The 17,852-nt window shown below is 36.9% G+C and overlaps 2 protein-coding genes across 4 annotated transcripts; both read left to right on the top strand.

The window, feature by feature from the left end:
- The first annotated feature begins 2,915 nt into the window (after positions 1-2,915).
- LOC113713039 (uncharacterized) lies at positions 2,916-10,857 on the top strand. 2 transcript variants are annotated; one of them, XM_027236740.2, is made up of 13 exons: positions 2,916-3,352; positions 4,197-5,286; positions 5,497-5,715; positions 5,801-6,024; positions 6,772-6,846; positions 6,981-7,052; positions 7,148-7,246; positions 7,650-7,721; positions 7,807-7,921; positions 8,786-8,854; positions 8,956-9,253; positions 9,355-9,430; positions 10,007-10,857. In XM_027236740.2, exons 1-13 carry the CDS (start codon positions 3,206-3,208, stop codon positions 10,436-10,438), a joined length of 2,988 nt encoding a protein of 995 aa, XP_027092541.2. In that variant the 5' UTR covers positions 2,916-3,205; the 3' UTR covers positions 10,439-10,857. The 2 variants fall into 2 exon arrangements, with proteins under 2 accessions (XP_027092541.2, XP_071922922.1); XM_072066821.1 differs by lacking the exons at positions 6,772-6,846; positions 6,981-7,052.
- A 1,284-nt stretch (positions 10,858-12,141) lies between these two features.
- LOC140015376 (U-box domain-containing protein 44-like) lies at positions 12,142-17,291 on the top strand. Of its 2 annotated transcripts, XM_072067832.1 has the most exons (5): positions 12,142-12,650; positions 13,711-13,749; positions 13,848-14,282; positions 14,377-14,686; positions 15,407-17,291. In XM_072067832.1, exons 2-5 carry the CDS (start codon positions 13,744-13,746, stop codon positions 16,981-16,983), a joined length of 2,328 nt encoding a protein of 775 aa, XP_071923933.1. In that variant the 5' UTR covers positions 12,142-12,650; positions 13,711-13,743; the 3' UTR covers positions 16,984-17,291. The 2 variants fall into 2 exon arrangements, with proteins under 2 accessions (XP_071923933.1, XP_071923932.1); XM_072067831.1 differs by having other exon boundaries at positions 12,143-12,650; positions 13,711-14,282.
- The last annotated feature ends 561 nt before the right edge of the window (positions 17,292-17,852 follow it).

Genomic DNA, 17,852 nt, shown 5'->3' with positions numbered 1-17,852 from the left:
TGCTATTTTGAATTTGTAAGAAATATAAAATTATTATTTTAAAAGTAAATGATAATAAAATTCATTTGACGAAATGTGATGGATATTTTGAATGATTTTTCCTTTTCATTAATCACGAATAGAATATTCATATGTGAAGGATTAACACGAGTTTTTGGGTTCTTGCTTTTGAACAAGTTATCTTCGCTATACTCGCAACCTAAACTTCATAATTATTGAAATCGTTCAAAACGTCTCTCATATTTTGTAAAATGATTTTTTTTATCTCTTATTTTTAAAAGTATACTTTTACGTCATTTACAAATTCACATTGGTCAAATTTGGTATATATATAGGTTTTTAACTAGTTTTTTGTTGGAATTCACCATGTGCCATGCACATGATCATTTTTTAATGACAAAATTGTTAAATCAAAATTTACATAATTTGATTCATAGTTCCTCACACTTTACAAAATGAATTTTTTTTATTTATCACATTTCACAAAATGAATTTTTTCATTCTTCATTAATCATGTGTACAAATAACCTTTTTTAACTCATATATATATATATATATATATATATGTTTGATTTCACTTGAATAATACGAATAACATGTAATATATCTCTATTTGATTTTTGTCTGAACGTACTATTCAGGTGAAATTAAAATAGGTATATACAGGGGTTTTAAAAAAATTGTTAGTTTTTCACTCATGTTTATGGTAAATTCAAATAGATATATATATATATATATATATAGTGTGTGTGTGGGTTTAAAACAAAATTATTAGATTTAAATCTATATATATATATATATATCTATTGAATAGCATATATATGACTAAAATTAATCTGTTTAGGTGAAATTAAATATATATATATATATATATATATATTACATGCTATTCGTACAGTTAAGATAAAATCAAATAAATATATACATGGATTTTTAAAAAAATATTCGTACACATGATCAATGAGGGATGAAAAATTTCATTTTATGAAATGTGAAAGATGAAAAAATTTTTTTTGTAAAATGTGAGGGATGAAATAATTCATTTTGTAAAATATAAGAGACTATAGATAAATTATGTAAATTTTGATTCGACAATTTTGTCCTTAAAAAATGATCACATGTAAGACACGCGATGAATTTCAGCAAAAAAATCAGTTGAAAACCTAGGTAGGGACCAAATTTGATCAATGTGAATTTATAAGGGACATAAAATTATATTTTTAAAAGTGAGGGGCGAAAAAAGTTATTTTATAAAATGTGAGGAATGTTTTAAACGATTTTTCCTATATATATATATATATATATATATATATTTTAATCAAAACTCGTCAATTAGTTTTAAAAAAAGTACCAATGGGAAAAACTTATAGCTCACAATGTCCCGTGCATACGACTGGATGTTTTTCTATATACGAATTAAGTTGTTTTTACAGTAATTCCTTTTTTTTTTTTTGGGTTGCCAATAGCAGTAATTAAGTATGTTTATTACATAATTAACAAAAAAAAAATGGAAGAGATGAACCTATCAAGAGGCCTCTAAATGATTATTGGTCTTCAGTATGTATCCAAATATTTTTTATTAAATAAAAATTAACAAATGGCAAGATTTATGGATAAAAAAAAATGTAATACGAAAATTTATTGCGCTAAGCCTAAACATTTACCTAAAGAAAGCCCTAAATAGAAAAAAATGTAAAAGGTTTATTTATGTGCTTGAGCATTGCAAAAAAATCACCAGACCACATAATGCATGGGTAATAAACTAACTAATCATTAATCAATAGAGTTATTCACGAGAAATTTGAAATAATGTTTTTAACTGTGAATAAATAGTAGTATAAATTTGGTATAAACGAAACCAAATTTTGTTTCTATTATATTGTATGACAAGACAAATGTATTTATAAGTTTGCACCTAGGGTAACTGCTCTATTAAAAGCACTAGTTTGTTAAGATTGATACATGCAAGGGATTTAGGGATACATGTCATATAAAAAATCACCGGCCATTATTAGTATTGAAAAAAGTGGATGAGCAAACTAAGTCTCCTTGGGGGGGGGGGGGGTTAAGGGGATGGGTAGTTAAATCTTCTGGGTCGTCGTCAAAAGTTGTCGACTTTTGACGATTGGTCTGGAATCAAGGTTTATTTACGCTTCTCACTTGGTTTTCTCCAAGAAGTTGAAAGAAAAAAAAAATCGATGCAAACTAAATTTATTGGTTAGTACTAATTCACCCGTGACTAATGTGCATTATTATGGCTAACAACAACATTACTATTGTTGTCGGTGATATAATTTGAACATGACAAAAAATGTATGAATTAAAATTATCTGAATATGCTATTAGATCCACAAATGTTATAGGAGTAACAGAGTGGAAATCGAAGTCGTCGCTTCTTCCAAAGCTCTGTGTGAAGTTAATAAATCATATATATGCATCATTGCATTATTAATTAATTCAATGGGTTCAATTAATAAAACTTCTTAGTAAGTAGATCAGGTATTCTCAATTGGTAATATTTATTTACCAAAAAAAAAAAAGATCCAATTCTACACGTTAACTTGAAGAAAACCTGTGTAGAAAAATTTTCATTTGAATTGCTATTTTTAGAAGTTTTATAGAAAGATTTGTGTAACAATTTGATGTGATCTATTGGAAAAGAGTATTTGTGGCAACTAATAACCTTTGTGTTTTTTCATTTTTTACCTTGATGATACAGTCAAATTTTGTTGAGACTGCACAATTGATGGTATGCAGGCAGGCTGTGCTCAGGTATTTCACCGTAAGAACGAAAAAAAGAAATTTGAAGAAATTAACGCAGTAAAATCAACAAACATTTTTAACTTTCTATTTGTGTGCCCCTCGCCAACGCCCCCGTTCCTATTTAAAATCTCCCAATTTCCTCGATTGATTCTGCTACTTTAAAGTTTAAACTTGTCCTATAGATTTGACCCAACATTTTAACTTTCTAGGCTCTGTTCGATCGAATAGTCTACCGCAACTCCCCGCTATACCCCCCAAAATTGTTCTGGGTTTTATTATATATTCCCGCGAATCCATTGAACAACCCAAAAAAAAAAAAAAGGGGAAAAATGTTTACACGGCTTTTCTACTTTGTTGGTTAAGGTTTGGTGATTCACTGAAAGTTTCTTTTTCGGATTCTAATTGATAAAGCAAATCAATTGAGCCTTTGGTTATTTAAGAGATGGCGGGTCAGAATCAAGGGGTAAGTATGGACCAATTCGAAGCGTTTTTTAGGAGAGCCGATTTGGATCAAGATGGAAAGATCAGTGGAGCTGAAGCTGTCGGCTTTTTTCAAGGATCCAATTTGCCTAAACAAGTTCTCGCCCAGGTTTTTGAATTGTTTCATTTCCCCCTGTACTTAGTATTTTTCAAAATTTATTTTTTGGATACATTCAGTTGATTTTTGGAGATAAAGTTTTTCTTTTGTGTAGACAAAAGTTGAACTTGCAGTTTATTTACTTCTCCGTACTTAAATTATTGCATTGGTTAATGAATGATTTATTGAAACTGGTGTCTGCGTATTTAGTCATTTTTAGTTGGTATTGTGGATGAAGTTCTGAAGTATCGTATCTGTTTCCCCAAGTGTGAACGGATTGGAATATTTTCACTGATGGAAGAATTGTAGATAGTTTCAACGTGCAATCCAGAAAGTGAAACGGTTGAATTTTACACTCAGTTTCGACATCATTTACGAATCCCAGTTTCAATACTTATTTGTTTCTCGAGTCCATGCATTAGGTAGCGGGCTTCACAGTTAAAATTGGAGCCATCTATTGTTTCAGTTTAGAAAAGCAGTAGTCGTGTATTTCTCCCAAGACATGTTGTTTTTTGATGTGTTTCTCTCACCAGGAGGTGTACCTGGAGTCTTTTTGATTTTGTCTAGGTTTTGTGGAAGGCTTTTGGAAAGATTATGGTGTGCCCTTTATCCTCATATGGCACTGTTTTTTGGTCTTCTCTAGATAATAACCATATTGATAGTTGCCTGCAGGGGGTTATATTAGTTGTTTTCTCTTATCACAGAGAATATTTTGCTTGATTTATCAACATCCTGTTTGTTCCATTGCGTAGTAGTTCTTTGATGTATATGAAATTACTTACCAGACAGAAATGCTATCTTGTCCTTTATATGTTGGGACCCTTTTGCTGAATGTATTGAGATAATGTGGTTGCAGATATGGATGCATGCTGACCAGAGCCATAATGGTTACCTCAGTCGCCCAGAGTTTTATAACGCCCTTAAACTTGTAACCGTTGCACAGAGCAAGCGAGAACTAACACCAGATATCGTGAAAGCAGCATTATATGGTCCTGCTTCTGCTAAAATACCTGCTCCACAGATTAACCTTGCAGCTACACCTACACCTCAGTTAAATTCAGTAGGTGCTGCATCTGCACCACATATTGGGGGAGTTCCCCCTGCTGCTTCTCAAAGTAGCAGTTTCAGAGGGCAGTTACCTCCAAATGAAAGTATGAATCCACAGTATCTCCAGTCTCAAGGTATGCAGTCTACAAGGCCTCCCCTCCTTACGCCTACAGCTACTGCTTCACGTCCACCACAGGGTGTCTCTCCTTTGACTTTTCCCAGTGGAGGTAGCTCGCTGGGTCCTACTCTGCCAAACTCATCAGATGGCTGGCTTGCTGGTGGAACTGTTGGAGCTTCTAGTGGACCAGCAGCACACATGCCCAACAGAGCAGCTAGTCCCTCCATGCTTGCAGCATCACCAAAAGTTCAACATCCAATTTCAACATCTTCATCATCAGCAGTTAGTGATCCTAAAGCTCTACATGGTCCTGGCAATGGGTTTACAACAGATTCTATGTTTGGAGGTGATACATTCTCTGCCTCCCGTGGTCTTCCCAAGCAACCTTCCCCGCCACCAGCATATTCTGCAAGCAGCACTTCTGTATCCTCAGCCATTGTTCCGATAACTAGTGCTCCTGAATCTTCAGCTAAGCCTGATCCTTTTGCAGCATTGCAAAGCACCTATACGGTGTCCTCTACAGGGGGTCTGCCTCAGCAGGCGCAGCCTGTTGCACATAACCAACAAAATACACCTCAAGTTTCCCAGTCATTCTTGTCATCTGGAATGGCTGTCGGAGGTGGAAATTCTAGTTCAGAGCAATCACAACCTTGGCCAAAAATGACGCGTCCTGGTATTCAGAAGTATGCAAAAGTGTTTATGGAAGTGGATACAGACAGAGATGGTAAAATTAGTGGTGAACAGGCACGCAATCTGTTCTTAAGTTGGAGACTCCCGAGAGGTGTGCATTTACTTTTGCTTGGTGTCTTGCTTCATTCTGTCTGTTATGCCTTGTCTTAGTTTCAAAGTTCTATCATGATCTTTTTAGATTGTAGACTATTAAAGTTTCAAATAGCCATATTCTCTTCTGCTTCTCTCAAGTCGGGATGTGATGTCAAAGTTGCATGCTAGTTTGTCAAAATCAGTGATACCATTGTACACCTTTTGCCAGAGGTCTTAAAGCAGGTCTGGGACTTATCAGATCAAGATAATGATAGCATGCTTTCTTTGAGGGAATTCTGCATAGCTCTCTATCTGATGGAACGGTATAGGGAAGGTCGCACTTTGCCGCCGCAACTTCCTTCTAGTATTATGCTTGATGAGATTCTACTCTCCCTAGCAGGGCCCCCAGCTGCATCTCATGGAAATGTTGGCTGGGGCCAAAATCATGGTATAAATTTGGATGGCAGTGCTAATAGAATTTTGTTTGCCCTTCTTTCTCATTAGAGTAATTATCACTTTGTGAGTATGTTTAGGCTTGAGACCACAACATAGTTCATCTGGTGCTCTGCCAATTATGCAAGCTGGTGTAAGGCCTGGTATGCAGGCAGTATCTCGGGCTGATGGAAGGTCAGTGCAATTCAGTCAACAGAATGCTAGAGGACCTTTGGTCGGGAATTCCCATGTGAATGAGCTGAGTAATGGGCAGCAGAATTCTTTGCAGATGAAGGGTCAAATTGCAGCAGAAACTGAAAATAAGGTAGGGTCTCTTCCACCCCCCTTTCTGATGGAAATGTTGAATATGGTTTACCTTGCTAACCTACATTGCTTTTGGCAAATGATGGTTATAATTTTTGGAGCTATAAAAATTTCATTCCAGATTAAGCCAACAAGGAGAAAATTTAAGTGTCACCAGTTGAATTGCATGACATGATTGCATTAACTTGAGCAGTGATATTCTTTGAAGTATTAAGTTTTTCTTTTCTGATCTTTTCGACTTTTATTATTTACCTTATTCGTGGTACTGTAGTCAGCCCAACCTGCTGTGGTTCTTCTTATCTGATATTTATGTTTTATGTGTGAGAGAAAGGATAAGGACAATCAATGACAAGACTGCCTAAAACATGCGTGCTGATGTAACTTGATAATACAAATCTTGAAATACTTATTCTATATATTAACATTTGGAATTTATATCCTCTTCCCAAAATATAAGCATAATCCAGCTATTCCAGTTTTGCTACAGGCCTGCTGCTTTAGTTATTTGACTACCTTTTCAAGGGGTGATCGGTTAACCACAGTTTTGCTTCTCTCTCAAGGAAAATATATTAACTTTGCTGATGATTTGGTCATTTAAAGTGTTGAATTGAATGGATAAGTGTCTGTTATTCACGATATCATTCATTGTGAGGTTCCAGTATGCGCTATCTTTTATCTCTGCTGAATTTTGTTTAAAAGCTGGCATAACTTATAGATGATGCTGAACTATCTTTTGTTCAATTGAAAGGTTGAAAATAAGGAGAAGTTACTTCTAGATTCAAAAGAGAAGCTTGAGTTTTACCGGACGAAAATGCAGGATCTAGTAAGCAACCGAGTTTCTTTCTTTTCCTAGGAGCTTTAAAGAATCTATTGACTGATTTTTTTTTTTCAAAAAATTGTGCATTATTTTCTTTGTTGTTGTGTGCCCCATGTTGTTTACCTGTTTATCCCAATTAGGTTCTTTACAAAAGTAGATGTGATAATCGACTCAATGAAATCACAGAAAGGGCATTGTCAGATAAGCGTGAGGTATCTTTTCCAATCAAAGAATTTTCTCTCCAAAGGTCTACTTCTGGTTTCTGTGTTCTGCTATCTTAAAGAATATTTGTCTTGCTCAATTTCAGGCTGAGTTACTTGGCAAGAAATATGAAGAAAAATACAAGCAAGTTGCAGAAATTGCTTCCAAATTAACAATTGAAGAGGCTTCATTTCGTGATATCCAGGTTGAGGATACAACTGGTCTTGTTTTGGTTCTATTTCTAGTTTTATTGCCCTATGAGCTTGGTTTCAACTCCCACACATTCGGCTTGTTATACCAAAATCTATTAGTGTGGGGAATTTCCCAGAAGGTTTATCATGTCACTCATTTACTTGCTTCCTCCTGGGCCTCATTTATTCTACGCCATTGTAGTTGCTACTGATACACATCGATTCTGCATCTCAATTTTTTTTCATCCAATAATTGACTTTTTGTTATTATTTCCTTTACTTGCATGTGGCTATTTCTTTAATTTTCTGAGTGTTTCTTGAAGAGATTAAGGCATAACTCCATTTAAAGTCACTCAACGTTTGGTTCTCTTTGAAATTTCATCAAGTGATTGAAAATTTCAATTAATGTATCTTCAGGAGAGGAAGACAGAATTACATCAAGCAATTATCAAGATGGAACAAGGTGGCAGTGCAGATGGTATTCTTCAGGTGATTTTTACAGCAAATTTCTAGTAAGAAAGATTTAGATGCAACATAATTTTTATGCAACTTAGTGCATTTTCTGCTTCTATAGGTTAGGGCCGATCGCATACAATCAGATCTTGAGGAGCTATTGAAGGCTATAACAGAACGTTGCAAGAAACATGGTCTAAAAGTGAAGTCAACCACCTTAGTTGAACTTCCTCCTGGTATTTCCATCCTCTACTTGTGATGTCTCCTTTTTCTGTTAGTTGCTATTTGCATATCTTTTAATTGGGAAGTACTCGAATTGAATGGGCTTCATTTCTATCAGTTCCAGCAACTATGAAGTGAACATTTGTGCAACATCAAATATTGGACATAAAGACAGAAAAGATAACAACTGATAAAGGCCTTTTATCATTCGTATTGGAGTCATGGGAAAAATGGTGCTAGCAAACCCAAAGTACTACGAGCTTTTAAGTCATTATTTGATTATCAAGAAACCTTGCTTCTCATCAAAGGAAGATATTAAAGCAATTTGTGTTAGTGGTTTTCTATATCTGTAGATTAAAGTGGTAAAAAGTCTCACAATTTTGGCTTTCAAGCATCAATTGGAAGCTGCTTCATGCCTCTTTCAATTGGATTGACTGGTCCCACCAAAGCTCTAAAATTAAAGCCCATCTGCTTGGCAGGATAACTTTTGAGAGTACACTGGGAGCAATAATTCCATCTACTTTATTGTGGTTCGGGATGGAAACTTTTAAGCAGTCACATATGCTCGTCCCCTGTCCCAGAATTTTTTTATGGTGCTATTTTGAGATTCAGATTCCTGCCTTATGGCACCTTAAGAAGTCTGTTGATGAAATTGTAGATCAAAAGGGTTTGGGAGTAGTTTTTTTTGTTTACTTTACTTTTCATTTGGGCTCAAAGATATTCTTATTGCGTTTTCTTCACAAATTGGCTTAATTTTGGGAAAAAATTAGATTTTTTTTTTTCTCTCAGGTCTTTCTGAGTTGATCTTTTCATTCTTCTTATAGGCCTTTTTGTCCTTAGTGACTTTTTAACTTGCTGCCTTTTGTGCTTAAATTTAGGGTGGCAACCTGGCATTCCAGAGATAGCAGCTGTGTGGGATGAAGAATGGGATAAGTTTGAAGATGAAGGTTGGTATCTTTATATCTTGTTAAGGGATTTTTCATGTTTCTTTTCTACTGAGTGCTCATAATATCTTGTAGATATTCACTCACCTTTTCTTTATTGGCAGGCTTTTCATTTGATGTTGCTGTTTCTGCAAACACCAAGCCAACATCTCCTCAGCATGAAAATTCTTCTCCAACAGATAGCTTTTCCCCTGATTCAATGTCAAACGCTGATAAGTCAGAAAGAACATTTACTAAAGGCGTTAGTGCTTTTGAGACTGATTCGTTGTATACTCATAGTGAAGATGAATCAAAAAGCCCACGCAGTAGTCCAGCAAGACAAGCTGCATCTGAAAGTCCATTGCATGATTATTCTGATAACCATTTTGGGAAGATCTTTGAGGCTGATACCGAATCTCATAGGTATAGGTTTGCCATGAAGATTCCATGTTTTGTAATTTCTGGCTTCCTATTTTTCTTTATGGGCTTCTGATCTCTCTCTCTCTCTCCATTTGGGTGGACAGAGGCTATGACGAATCTGCATGGGGCACCTTTGACAATAATGATGATGTAGATTCCGTATGGGGCTTCAGTGCTAAGGTGTGTAGAAAATTAGAAATGCCTTTTCTTTTTCCTTCCTAATCAAGTTCAATAGACTGGAGAAGTAGCCAGTTGTATCATCCATAAACATTTATATTCTCATTTATGGTGTATGAAAATTCATTTTGTCCCATGCTTAGATAAGTCCTCCTCAACATGGTTGAGAGGAACTTGGATCAAAGTGTCTTTGAAGAGAAAATTTTAGTTGTGTTCAGAGTAAATGGTCCAACTAAAATGGACACTGTATACTTGGTATTTAGGTCAATTTGGGGGCTTTTGGACTCAATAAGCAGTACATGTTGTGGTTCAGGCATTTTTTAACATTAGTTATCAATCCAGTTCAGGCATTTTTTAACATTAGTTATCAATCCAGTTCAGCCATTTTTAAACTTAGAGATACAATTTGTCGGCTCAAGGATGCCTTGATGCAAACTTTTATACTATGTACAACCATTTCTATGACGTTTTATCCATTTATGTTACTTGATGAATTGGGCGAGAGCATCCTATTGAATGCCTTGACATCGATGTCACTTCTGCACTGATATCCGCCTCTGTAACTGAATCTTATTGCAGGACTCAAGTCATGAGAAGCCTGCTGAGAAGTATTTTTTTGGTTCTAGTGATTTTGGTGGAAGCCCTTCAAGGACCGAATCACCCCAGGCGGATAGTTCATTCCAGAAGAATAGCCCATTTGGCTTTGAGGATTCAGTTCCAGGGACTCCACTTTCGAGGGCGGGAAATACACCAGAAGGAATCAATGCTGGGGCAGGGGATCCCTTCTTTGACAGTTTCTCAAGGTACGATTCCTTCAGTATGCAAGATCGTGGTTCTCCACGAAGGGAAACCCTCACTAGGTTTGACTCGATAAACAGCACTAGAAGTTATGACCATGGTCGAGGATTCTCATTTGATGACTCTGATCCCTTTGGTTCAAATGGTCCATTCAAGGTCTCATTGGATAGTCAAACTCCTAAGAAAGGATCTGAAAGCTGGAGTTCTTTCTAAGACGTAAAGACAACTTTTTATGCTATTTGGCCCGGAAGAATGGTTGCTGTTCTTGTCTTACGCAGAGTTGTCTTTATTGAGTTGCCCACAGGCAGTAGATGAGAGCACAGTACTCCTTGGAAAGTTTTTGGTTATCTTTGTTTACTAGGGGGGTACTGGTGTCTTGTTTTTTTCTGATGATGTCTGTATTTTCTCTTGTTTGATGTTTTGCTTGGGGGTATTTTCTCTTTGTTTGATGTTGTCTGTATTTACTTGTTTACATTTTTCGTGTATTCCTCAGTAATTGTGTTTTTTCAATTTTGCCATCTTGCCATAGAGTTTCGTGTAAAGGGAGAACAAATGTATTTGGCATAGGAATGCTACTTTGATTGTTGCAGTGTGCATAATGTATAAGGTGCGACTGAACAATTTGTGATCAATTATTTAAACCGTACAATTGTTGTGCTTCCGATGCTCAAACATGAAATTGGGCACCAATGGAGTCACTAGACAGGAAATGGGTTATATAACGCACTTAGGAGATTCTAAACGATTACTCAAGGTAATATAGGTGACAAAAATAGACAATTAGCTTGACTTGATTTAATTATGTTCGGTTGGCCCTCAAAATTTATAGGTAGCTTGTGGAATCATCACATATATTAACAGAAAGGAAAAAGAAACATCGTCAAGTGTGCCATTTTATCTCCCAAGTACAAAAATTATTGCCAAATAAATAGGTTTACACAAATATCAGTACTTGCTATATATAAAAGGCAGAGAGTGGTGGGGGGTTTGGCATTGGACTTTTTTTTTTTTTTTTTTTTGTCAATTTGTGAACTCCTAATTTGCATTCACCAAAAGAGGATATAATGACATGTACAAGTAGGGATTAGATGATAGAATTGCAAGACAACCTACAAAATAGAATTGGAATAAATCCAAAAAAAAAAAGGTACTTTCCACCCCTATTTCCAAGCCTACTTTGGCCCGCCTTGCCTCTCTCGGCTCTCACTTTTTCCATCAAACTGTCACTTCTTATCATCCTTCTCGCCCTTTCAATTGCTCTCCCTCTCAACAAAGATTTGACGGGAGGAAAAATGAAACTAGAGTAAATGAGAGCAAGAAAAGAGTGTCGAGCAAAGGGAAATGATCGAGGAAAGAGGATCATGCGGGGAATGGAAAAGGGTAGGGGTGATGGAGAGGGGAAAGAACCGAGCAAGGAGGCGGCAAAGATTGGATGATGGAGTAGGAAAATGAAAATTAGGCATAGATTAGGGACTTTTGTGTAATTTAATTAAAGTCATTAATTCTTTGATAATAGTATATTGGTCCCAGACAACTTTTTTCTTTTCAAATTGCCTTTCGAACTCAAAGATTTTCAATATAGTTTTACCATTGAAAAGTTACCAGTATATGTCACGAGTAACTTTTTATTATCTTACATTGACTGAATGACCATGTTTTGAAAAGTTTGTTTTAAAGGATTTAACGATTTTTTTAACCGAAAAGGACAAAAAAAAGAAATTGACAAAATCATGCCAAATTAAATGGTTTAGTAACTATTTTCTTGTGGTTCACTCATTCAAGTCGAAACTTTAAAAGGAATCAGCATTAAGTAAATGTTGGGTGATATTGGCGGTAATTTTGCAGAAAGCGACATTTTTCAAATAGTAATAATTATAGGGACAACGAAAGCTATGCCTTGTTGTAGTACAGCTGCTGCCTACGGTGACCCAGCGATGACTAAAACGAGCTGCCTTGCCTTGGCACCAAGTCAACCCGCCCTTTAAATCTTTCATAAATCCTACACCGAAAATATAATAAAAGGCAGAAGAAAAACTCGATGGTGTGGGATAATATATATAGAGATAATAATAATTGATCACCACTACCAAAAAAAAAAAAAAAAGAAAAGAAATTTGGGGGATTTGTAGTTTAGTTGTTGGTGGTTTCCTTGATCAACAGCTGCCAACTTTTTTTTTTTTCTCCAATTTGTGTTTGTGTTCCCATCTTACCCCTCCCCTGTTTCTTCTGCCCAGTTTCCGTCCTCGATGGACTTAGACAAACCCTAATCCCAACTGAAATAACCGTTCATGGAAGAATCCGAATTGCTGGCTTTCTACTTTGTACTTTACTCGATCTGAAAAAAATCACATTTTTTTTGATGCCGGGTTGATTTTGGAAATTCCCAAGCAACCACTCCCTCAACTGCTTCAGCAATTTTGACACTGTAAGTATTTGGATGTTTATCTGGGTAGTATTTTCTTTTTCTTTTTTTTGGCATGTATATCAGTGGTATGATAATTGGGACTCATGGACTAGTACTTATGGTTTTCACTGCATTTTAGGAGATGTCTCAAGTGGATAATTATGTTGCTTTTTTATTTGATTGATGGGCTGCAATTCGTTAGTTTTTACTACTATTCTCAGGGGGCAAAAAAAAAAAAAAAAACAAAAGAACAGAAAAGGAAAAACTCGGGCCGCATTTTTAGTGGATGCAAAACTTTAGATTTATTTAGCTACATTTCTAAAAATGGCGGTTACGTTAGCAGATGGCCATGGTTTTATTCTCATAGCATATTGAACTAAACGTTCTATTGAATTAAATGTTTGGCAAACGTTCGTGGGTGATGTGGTGAACTGAGCTTTTTTTATTTTTTGTGTTTTACAAATGACTAAGAGATGATGTGTCTATGGCGTGGGAGGGATGCATAAATGTAAGTGGCGAAGGAAATTGCTATTAGCAATTGAGTACTTCAGTTGGTGATTTGTTACTAAGGTCAATGAGTTGCCTTGTTTTCGGGCGACTAGTAAATGGAACTAAGTTGGATAAGATGTGATATTCCTATTGGAAGCTCTCTGCGATACTTACTCATGTTAAGTTTTTGAATGACCGGAGGTTACTGAAATCTGTTCTTTTTCGTCTTCTTGTCCTGCTTTTTCTTTCAATTGAACTTGATTGATGGAAAGTCATAGATAGGATGATGGCTAGCTTGGATTGAGCAGGGAAAAAAGCTACTTGGATTATGTTTTTCAGCGAGTCATATGGGCTGTAGTACAAGTAACGTCGTGCCGCGTTTATGACACTAGTTAATGTGACTGCCTCACATTCTTGGCAGCCTCCTTCAGGCGGCACGTGTTTATGGTTCATTCTCCTTTTAAGTTCTGTTCTACATTGTCTGCATCGGAACATTTTCTGTAGAGGACTATGTTAATTCTAATGAGATTTTTTGTGACTGTAATTTATTCTTTTTTCGTGAAAAAGGGATTTAAGTTTGATTCCTTGGCAGGTTCTTGTGATTTTTTGATGGCTGGAAGCTGGGATGGAGGTAATGACCTGGCAAGCCAGTCAGATGATAGCTACCATTTTGACAGACTACATATAGAGCCCATCTATGATGCATTCCTATGCCCTTTGACAAAACAGGTAATGCGGGATCCTGTAACACTGGAGAATGGGCAAACTTTTGAGAGAGAAGCCATTGAAAAATGGTTCAAACAATGTAAAGAGTCTGGAAGAAGGCTAGTTTGCCCATTAACTCAAAGAGAGTTACGGAGCACAGAACTGAATCCAAGCATAGCCTTGCGGAACACAATTGAAGAATGGAATGCTAGGAATGAAGCTGTTCAACTTGATATGGCTCGGAGATCATTGACTTCGGGCAGCTTAGAGCAAGATATTTTGCAGGCTTTGAAGTTTATCCAATATCTATGTCAAAAAAGCCGATCAAATAAGCATGTAATCCGTAATGAAGAGATGATACCTATGATTATTGATATGTTAAAGAGTAGCTTTCGAAGAACTCGGTTGAAAGCTTTGGAAACTCTTCGAATTGTGGTTGAAGAAGATTCTGACAATAAGGTTCTTAGAGGTTTTGTTACCAATTTTGGATATTTTTTTGACTTGCACAAGAAGCTATTTATCTAGTTTATTTACATTTTCCCTAATTTTTCAGGAAATAATGGCTCAAGGGGACACTGTACGCACAGTTGTGAAGTTCTTGTCTAATGAACAATCAAAAGAAAGAGAAGAAGCTGTTCTTCTGCTATATGAGCTCTCCAAATCTGAAGCTTTATGTGAAAAGATTGGTTCAGTTAATGGAGCAATTCTCATTTTAGTAGGAATGGCAAGCAGCACGTCGGAGAACATTGTGGCTGTTGAGATGGCGGATAAAACTCTGGAGAATCTGGGAAAATCTGAGAATAATGTCAGACAAATGGCTGAAAATGGTAGATTGCAGCCTTTACTGAGACTACTGCTTGAAGGTAAGCATCTTCAAGGAATCATCACTCATTTATCTGATATTGCTTGAAAATATTTGGGCTGTTTACCTTCTTTTGAGTGGTACAATTATAGGGGCCGTGGCACCATTTTCTTTAGGCTGATGTTTCTTTTACTGTTAAGAATGAACCTCAACAAAGGGATGAAGTTCTATGTTATTGATTGGGCATCAGTTTGACATATGAAAATCGCTTCTTGGAGAGTAGGGTTTGCATGTAATTACCATGAGCCTGGTGAACTAAGTTTGCTGTTGCAGTTTTCTAGGCCAGGACATTTGCTACGCACTTTGAAGGAGGAAGGTCCTGTAGTTGAACTCTGATAGCATCCAACAACTGCTGCTTGGTTGTTACATCTTTAGTTTGAATAAAGCTAAACCTGCTATCCTATGCTGTTGATATAACAAATAGATTGCCCTGCTTGAAGAACCATCCATCATTCATTTATGTTGTGGCTTTTTCCCTTGTGATGCTGTCAGCACGTTCTATATGTTTTAGCTGTGTTCAGCTATGTGCTCATGCAAATGTAAGAATCAAACACAAAAAAAAAAAAAAAGAGAGAAGGAAACTTCTTGGGCTAATGGCTGGGAAATTAGTGGATTGTTTTGCTGCTTGTAAACCTTTGTGTGTTTTGACCAGTATCCCCCAGTAGTGTTTATTGCCTATGAGTCAAGTTGCATATTTTTTATTTTGTTTTGTTTGTTGTAGGATCTTCAGAAACCAAACTATCTATGGCTGCATTTCTTGGTGACTTGGTTCTTAACAATGATGTGAAAGTCTTGGTGGCTAGAACAGTTGGGTCATCACTGATCAACATCTTGAAGAGTGGTAATATCCAATCAAGAGAGGCTGCCTTGAAAGCTCTAAATCAAATGTCATCACATGATGCAAGTGCCAGAATCTTAATAGAGGCTGGTATACTTCCCCCCCTTGTCAAGGATCTCTTCACTGTTGGTGCCCACCAACTGCCCATGCGACTGAAGGAAGTATCTGCAACAATCCTTGCTAATGTTGTGAGTTCAGGATATGACTTTGACTCTGTTCCCGTTGGACCTGAACAACAAACTCTGGTTTCAGAGGACATCATTCATAATCTCCTCCATCTTATAAGCAACACTGGCCCTGCCATAGAGTGTAAGCTTCTTCAGGTGCTTGTTGGGCTGACTAACTCTCTGATTACTATTTCTAGTGTTGTTTCTGCAATTAAAAGCTCTGGTGCCACAATAAGTTTGGTACAGTTTATTGAAGCTCCACAAAAAGATTTAAGACTGGCTTCCATAAAACTTCTCCAGAACCTTTCTCCATATATGGGTCCAGAACTAGCTAGTTGCTTACGTGGAACATCTGGCCAGCTTGGTAGCCTAATCAAAATCATATCAGAAAATATTGGTATAACTGAGGAACAAGCAGCTGCTGTTGGGCTTTTAGCTGATCTTCCTGAAAGGGATATGGGTCTTACACGGCAGATGCTAGATGAAGGTGCATTCCAGCTGGTTAACTTAAGAATTCTTAGGATCCGGCAGGGGGAGACTAGAGGTAGTCGCTTTATGACTCCTTACCTAGAAGGTCTGGTTAAGGTTTTGTCAAGGGTCACGTTTGCCTTGGCTGATGAGCTGGATGCCATTGCCCTTTGTCGGAACCACAATCTTGCAGCTGTCTTCATAGAACTTTTACAGACCAATGGGCTTGACAATGTTCAGATGGTTTCCGCATTGGCTTTGGAAAACTTATCTCAAGAATCAAAAAACTTGACCAAATTGCCTGAATTGCCAAGTCCTGGGTTTTGTGTTTCGATTTTCCCCTGTCTAAGCAAGCCGACTATCATAACTGGATTGTGTACAGTACACAGAGGAACATGTTCGCTCAAAGAAACCTTTTGTCTCCTGGAAGGACAAGCTGTGGGGAAGCTAGTTGCCCTCCTAGACCACACCAATGAAAAGGTGGTTGAGGCTTCTCTTGCAGCATTGTGCACCTTGTTGGATGATGGGGTTGACATTGAACAAGGGGTTCATGTATTGTGCGAGGCAGAAGGGATCAGGCCTATTCTTGATGTGTTACTGGAGAAACGGACAGAGAACCTGAGGAGGAGGGCTGTTTGGGCAGTTGAGCGAATTTTGCGCTCTGATGATATAGCCTATGAAATTTCTGGTGACCCTAATGTAAGTACTGCACTTGTGGATGCTTTCCAGCATGGTGATTATCGGACACGCCAGATTGCCGAGCGAGCCCTGAAGCACGTGGATAAGATTCCAAACTTCTCTGGTGTCTTTCCAAATGTAGGATAAACACACATGTAGGTTTGGCTGATGATTGTCAGGGATTTGGCATGCATGTTGTCGTAGAGTTTTTCTTTAAGCATCATAGAATGCAGGTACATAATATCTTTTTCTCTTTCTTATATGTAGAGGGTGTTCAATTTTTCCGTTTTTTTCTTCTTCTTGTGATTATCAGACACCCTATTGATGTCATTTTGCAGATTTTAGTCTTCAAATGGACAATATATTTGTACTTATATAGAAGTTGGAATGTAAGATTATTTTTTGTATGATTGTCGTTCAATAAAGAATTATTGTTGAGGGGAAGACCTCCGTTCCTTTTTTGTGTTAATCTGCTGATCTCAGGGACCTCTTGTGGACAAATGGCTTTCGTTTGGATCCTGCATCATTTAGTTCATGCTAAGGTTGGTTTTGCACGTATTTTGGCAGCAGCTCCAACTTTAGATTGTTGACTTAAAATTTTCTTTTAAGGTTTTTGTGAGACTATGACTGCCTCTCCGGTTTAGGAAAAAGCTGCTAGGGCTCTGAAGGAAATGATCATTTAAGATATCTGGACGGATTAGATTACGCCAGAATAGATTATTTACCGAATTAGATCTTGCTTGCAATTTAAGAACTGGATGTGTACATGCCTCTGAAAACAAGTGTTCTTCAATGTTCAGGGGGGTTACCACATATCTGATACCATACATAGCAGTTAAAGATTTGCAAGATCGGACTGAGGCCTATGATCTGCCTTGACCGGAAGGACACACCTCATCTCGCGTAGGTCTAGGATGCTGTCAATTGAAACAGGGCTAGATATCAAAATTTTGTGTTGGGGACTTGCTGAGCCATTGCAATGTCTTTTGCTTATTAGAACATTAAATTGATACGTT

Source organism: Coffea arabica, chromosome 10e (genome assembly GCF_036785885.1).
Source record: "Coffea arabica cultivar ET-39 chromosome 10e, Coffea Arabica ET-39 HiFi, whole genome shotgun sequence".
Classification (NCBI taxonomy): Eukaryota; Viridiplantae; Streptophyta; class Magnoliopsida; order Gentianales; family Rubiaceae; genus Coffea; species Coffea arabica.
The sequence above is the reverse complement of the archived record's forward strand: the minus strand, read 5'-3'. Positions and strand labels throughout refer to the sequence as shown.

Bases quoted from the DNA above. Each gene is read 5' to 3' on its own strand.
- LOC113713039 (XM_027236740.2), top strand. From the start codon at position 3,206: ATGGCGGGTCAGAATCAAGGGGTAAGTATGGACCAATTCGAAGCGTTT. The intron at 7,247-7,649 runs GTTGAGGATACA...ATGTATCTTCAG, and splicing joins CTTCATTTCGTGATATCCAG to GAGAGGAAGACAGAATTACA. The intron at 9,431-10,006 runs GTGTGTAGAAAA...ATCTTATTGCAG, and splicing joins TATGGGGCTTCAGTGCTAAG to GACTCAAGTCATGAGAAGCC.
- LOC140015376 (XM_072067831.1), top strand. From the start codon at position 13,728: ATGGCTGGAAGCTGGGATGGAGGTAATGACCTGGCAAGCCAGTCAGAT. The intron at 14,283-14,376 runs GTTCTTAGAGGT...CTAATTTTTCAG, and splicing joins AAGAAGATTCTGACAATAAG to GAAATAATGGCTCAAGGGGA. The intron at 14,687-15,406 runs GTAAGCATCTTC...TGTTTGTTGTAG, and splicing joins ACTGAGACTACTGCTTGAAG to GATCTTCAGAAACCAAACTA.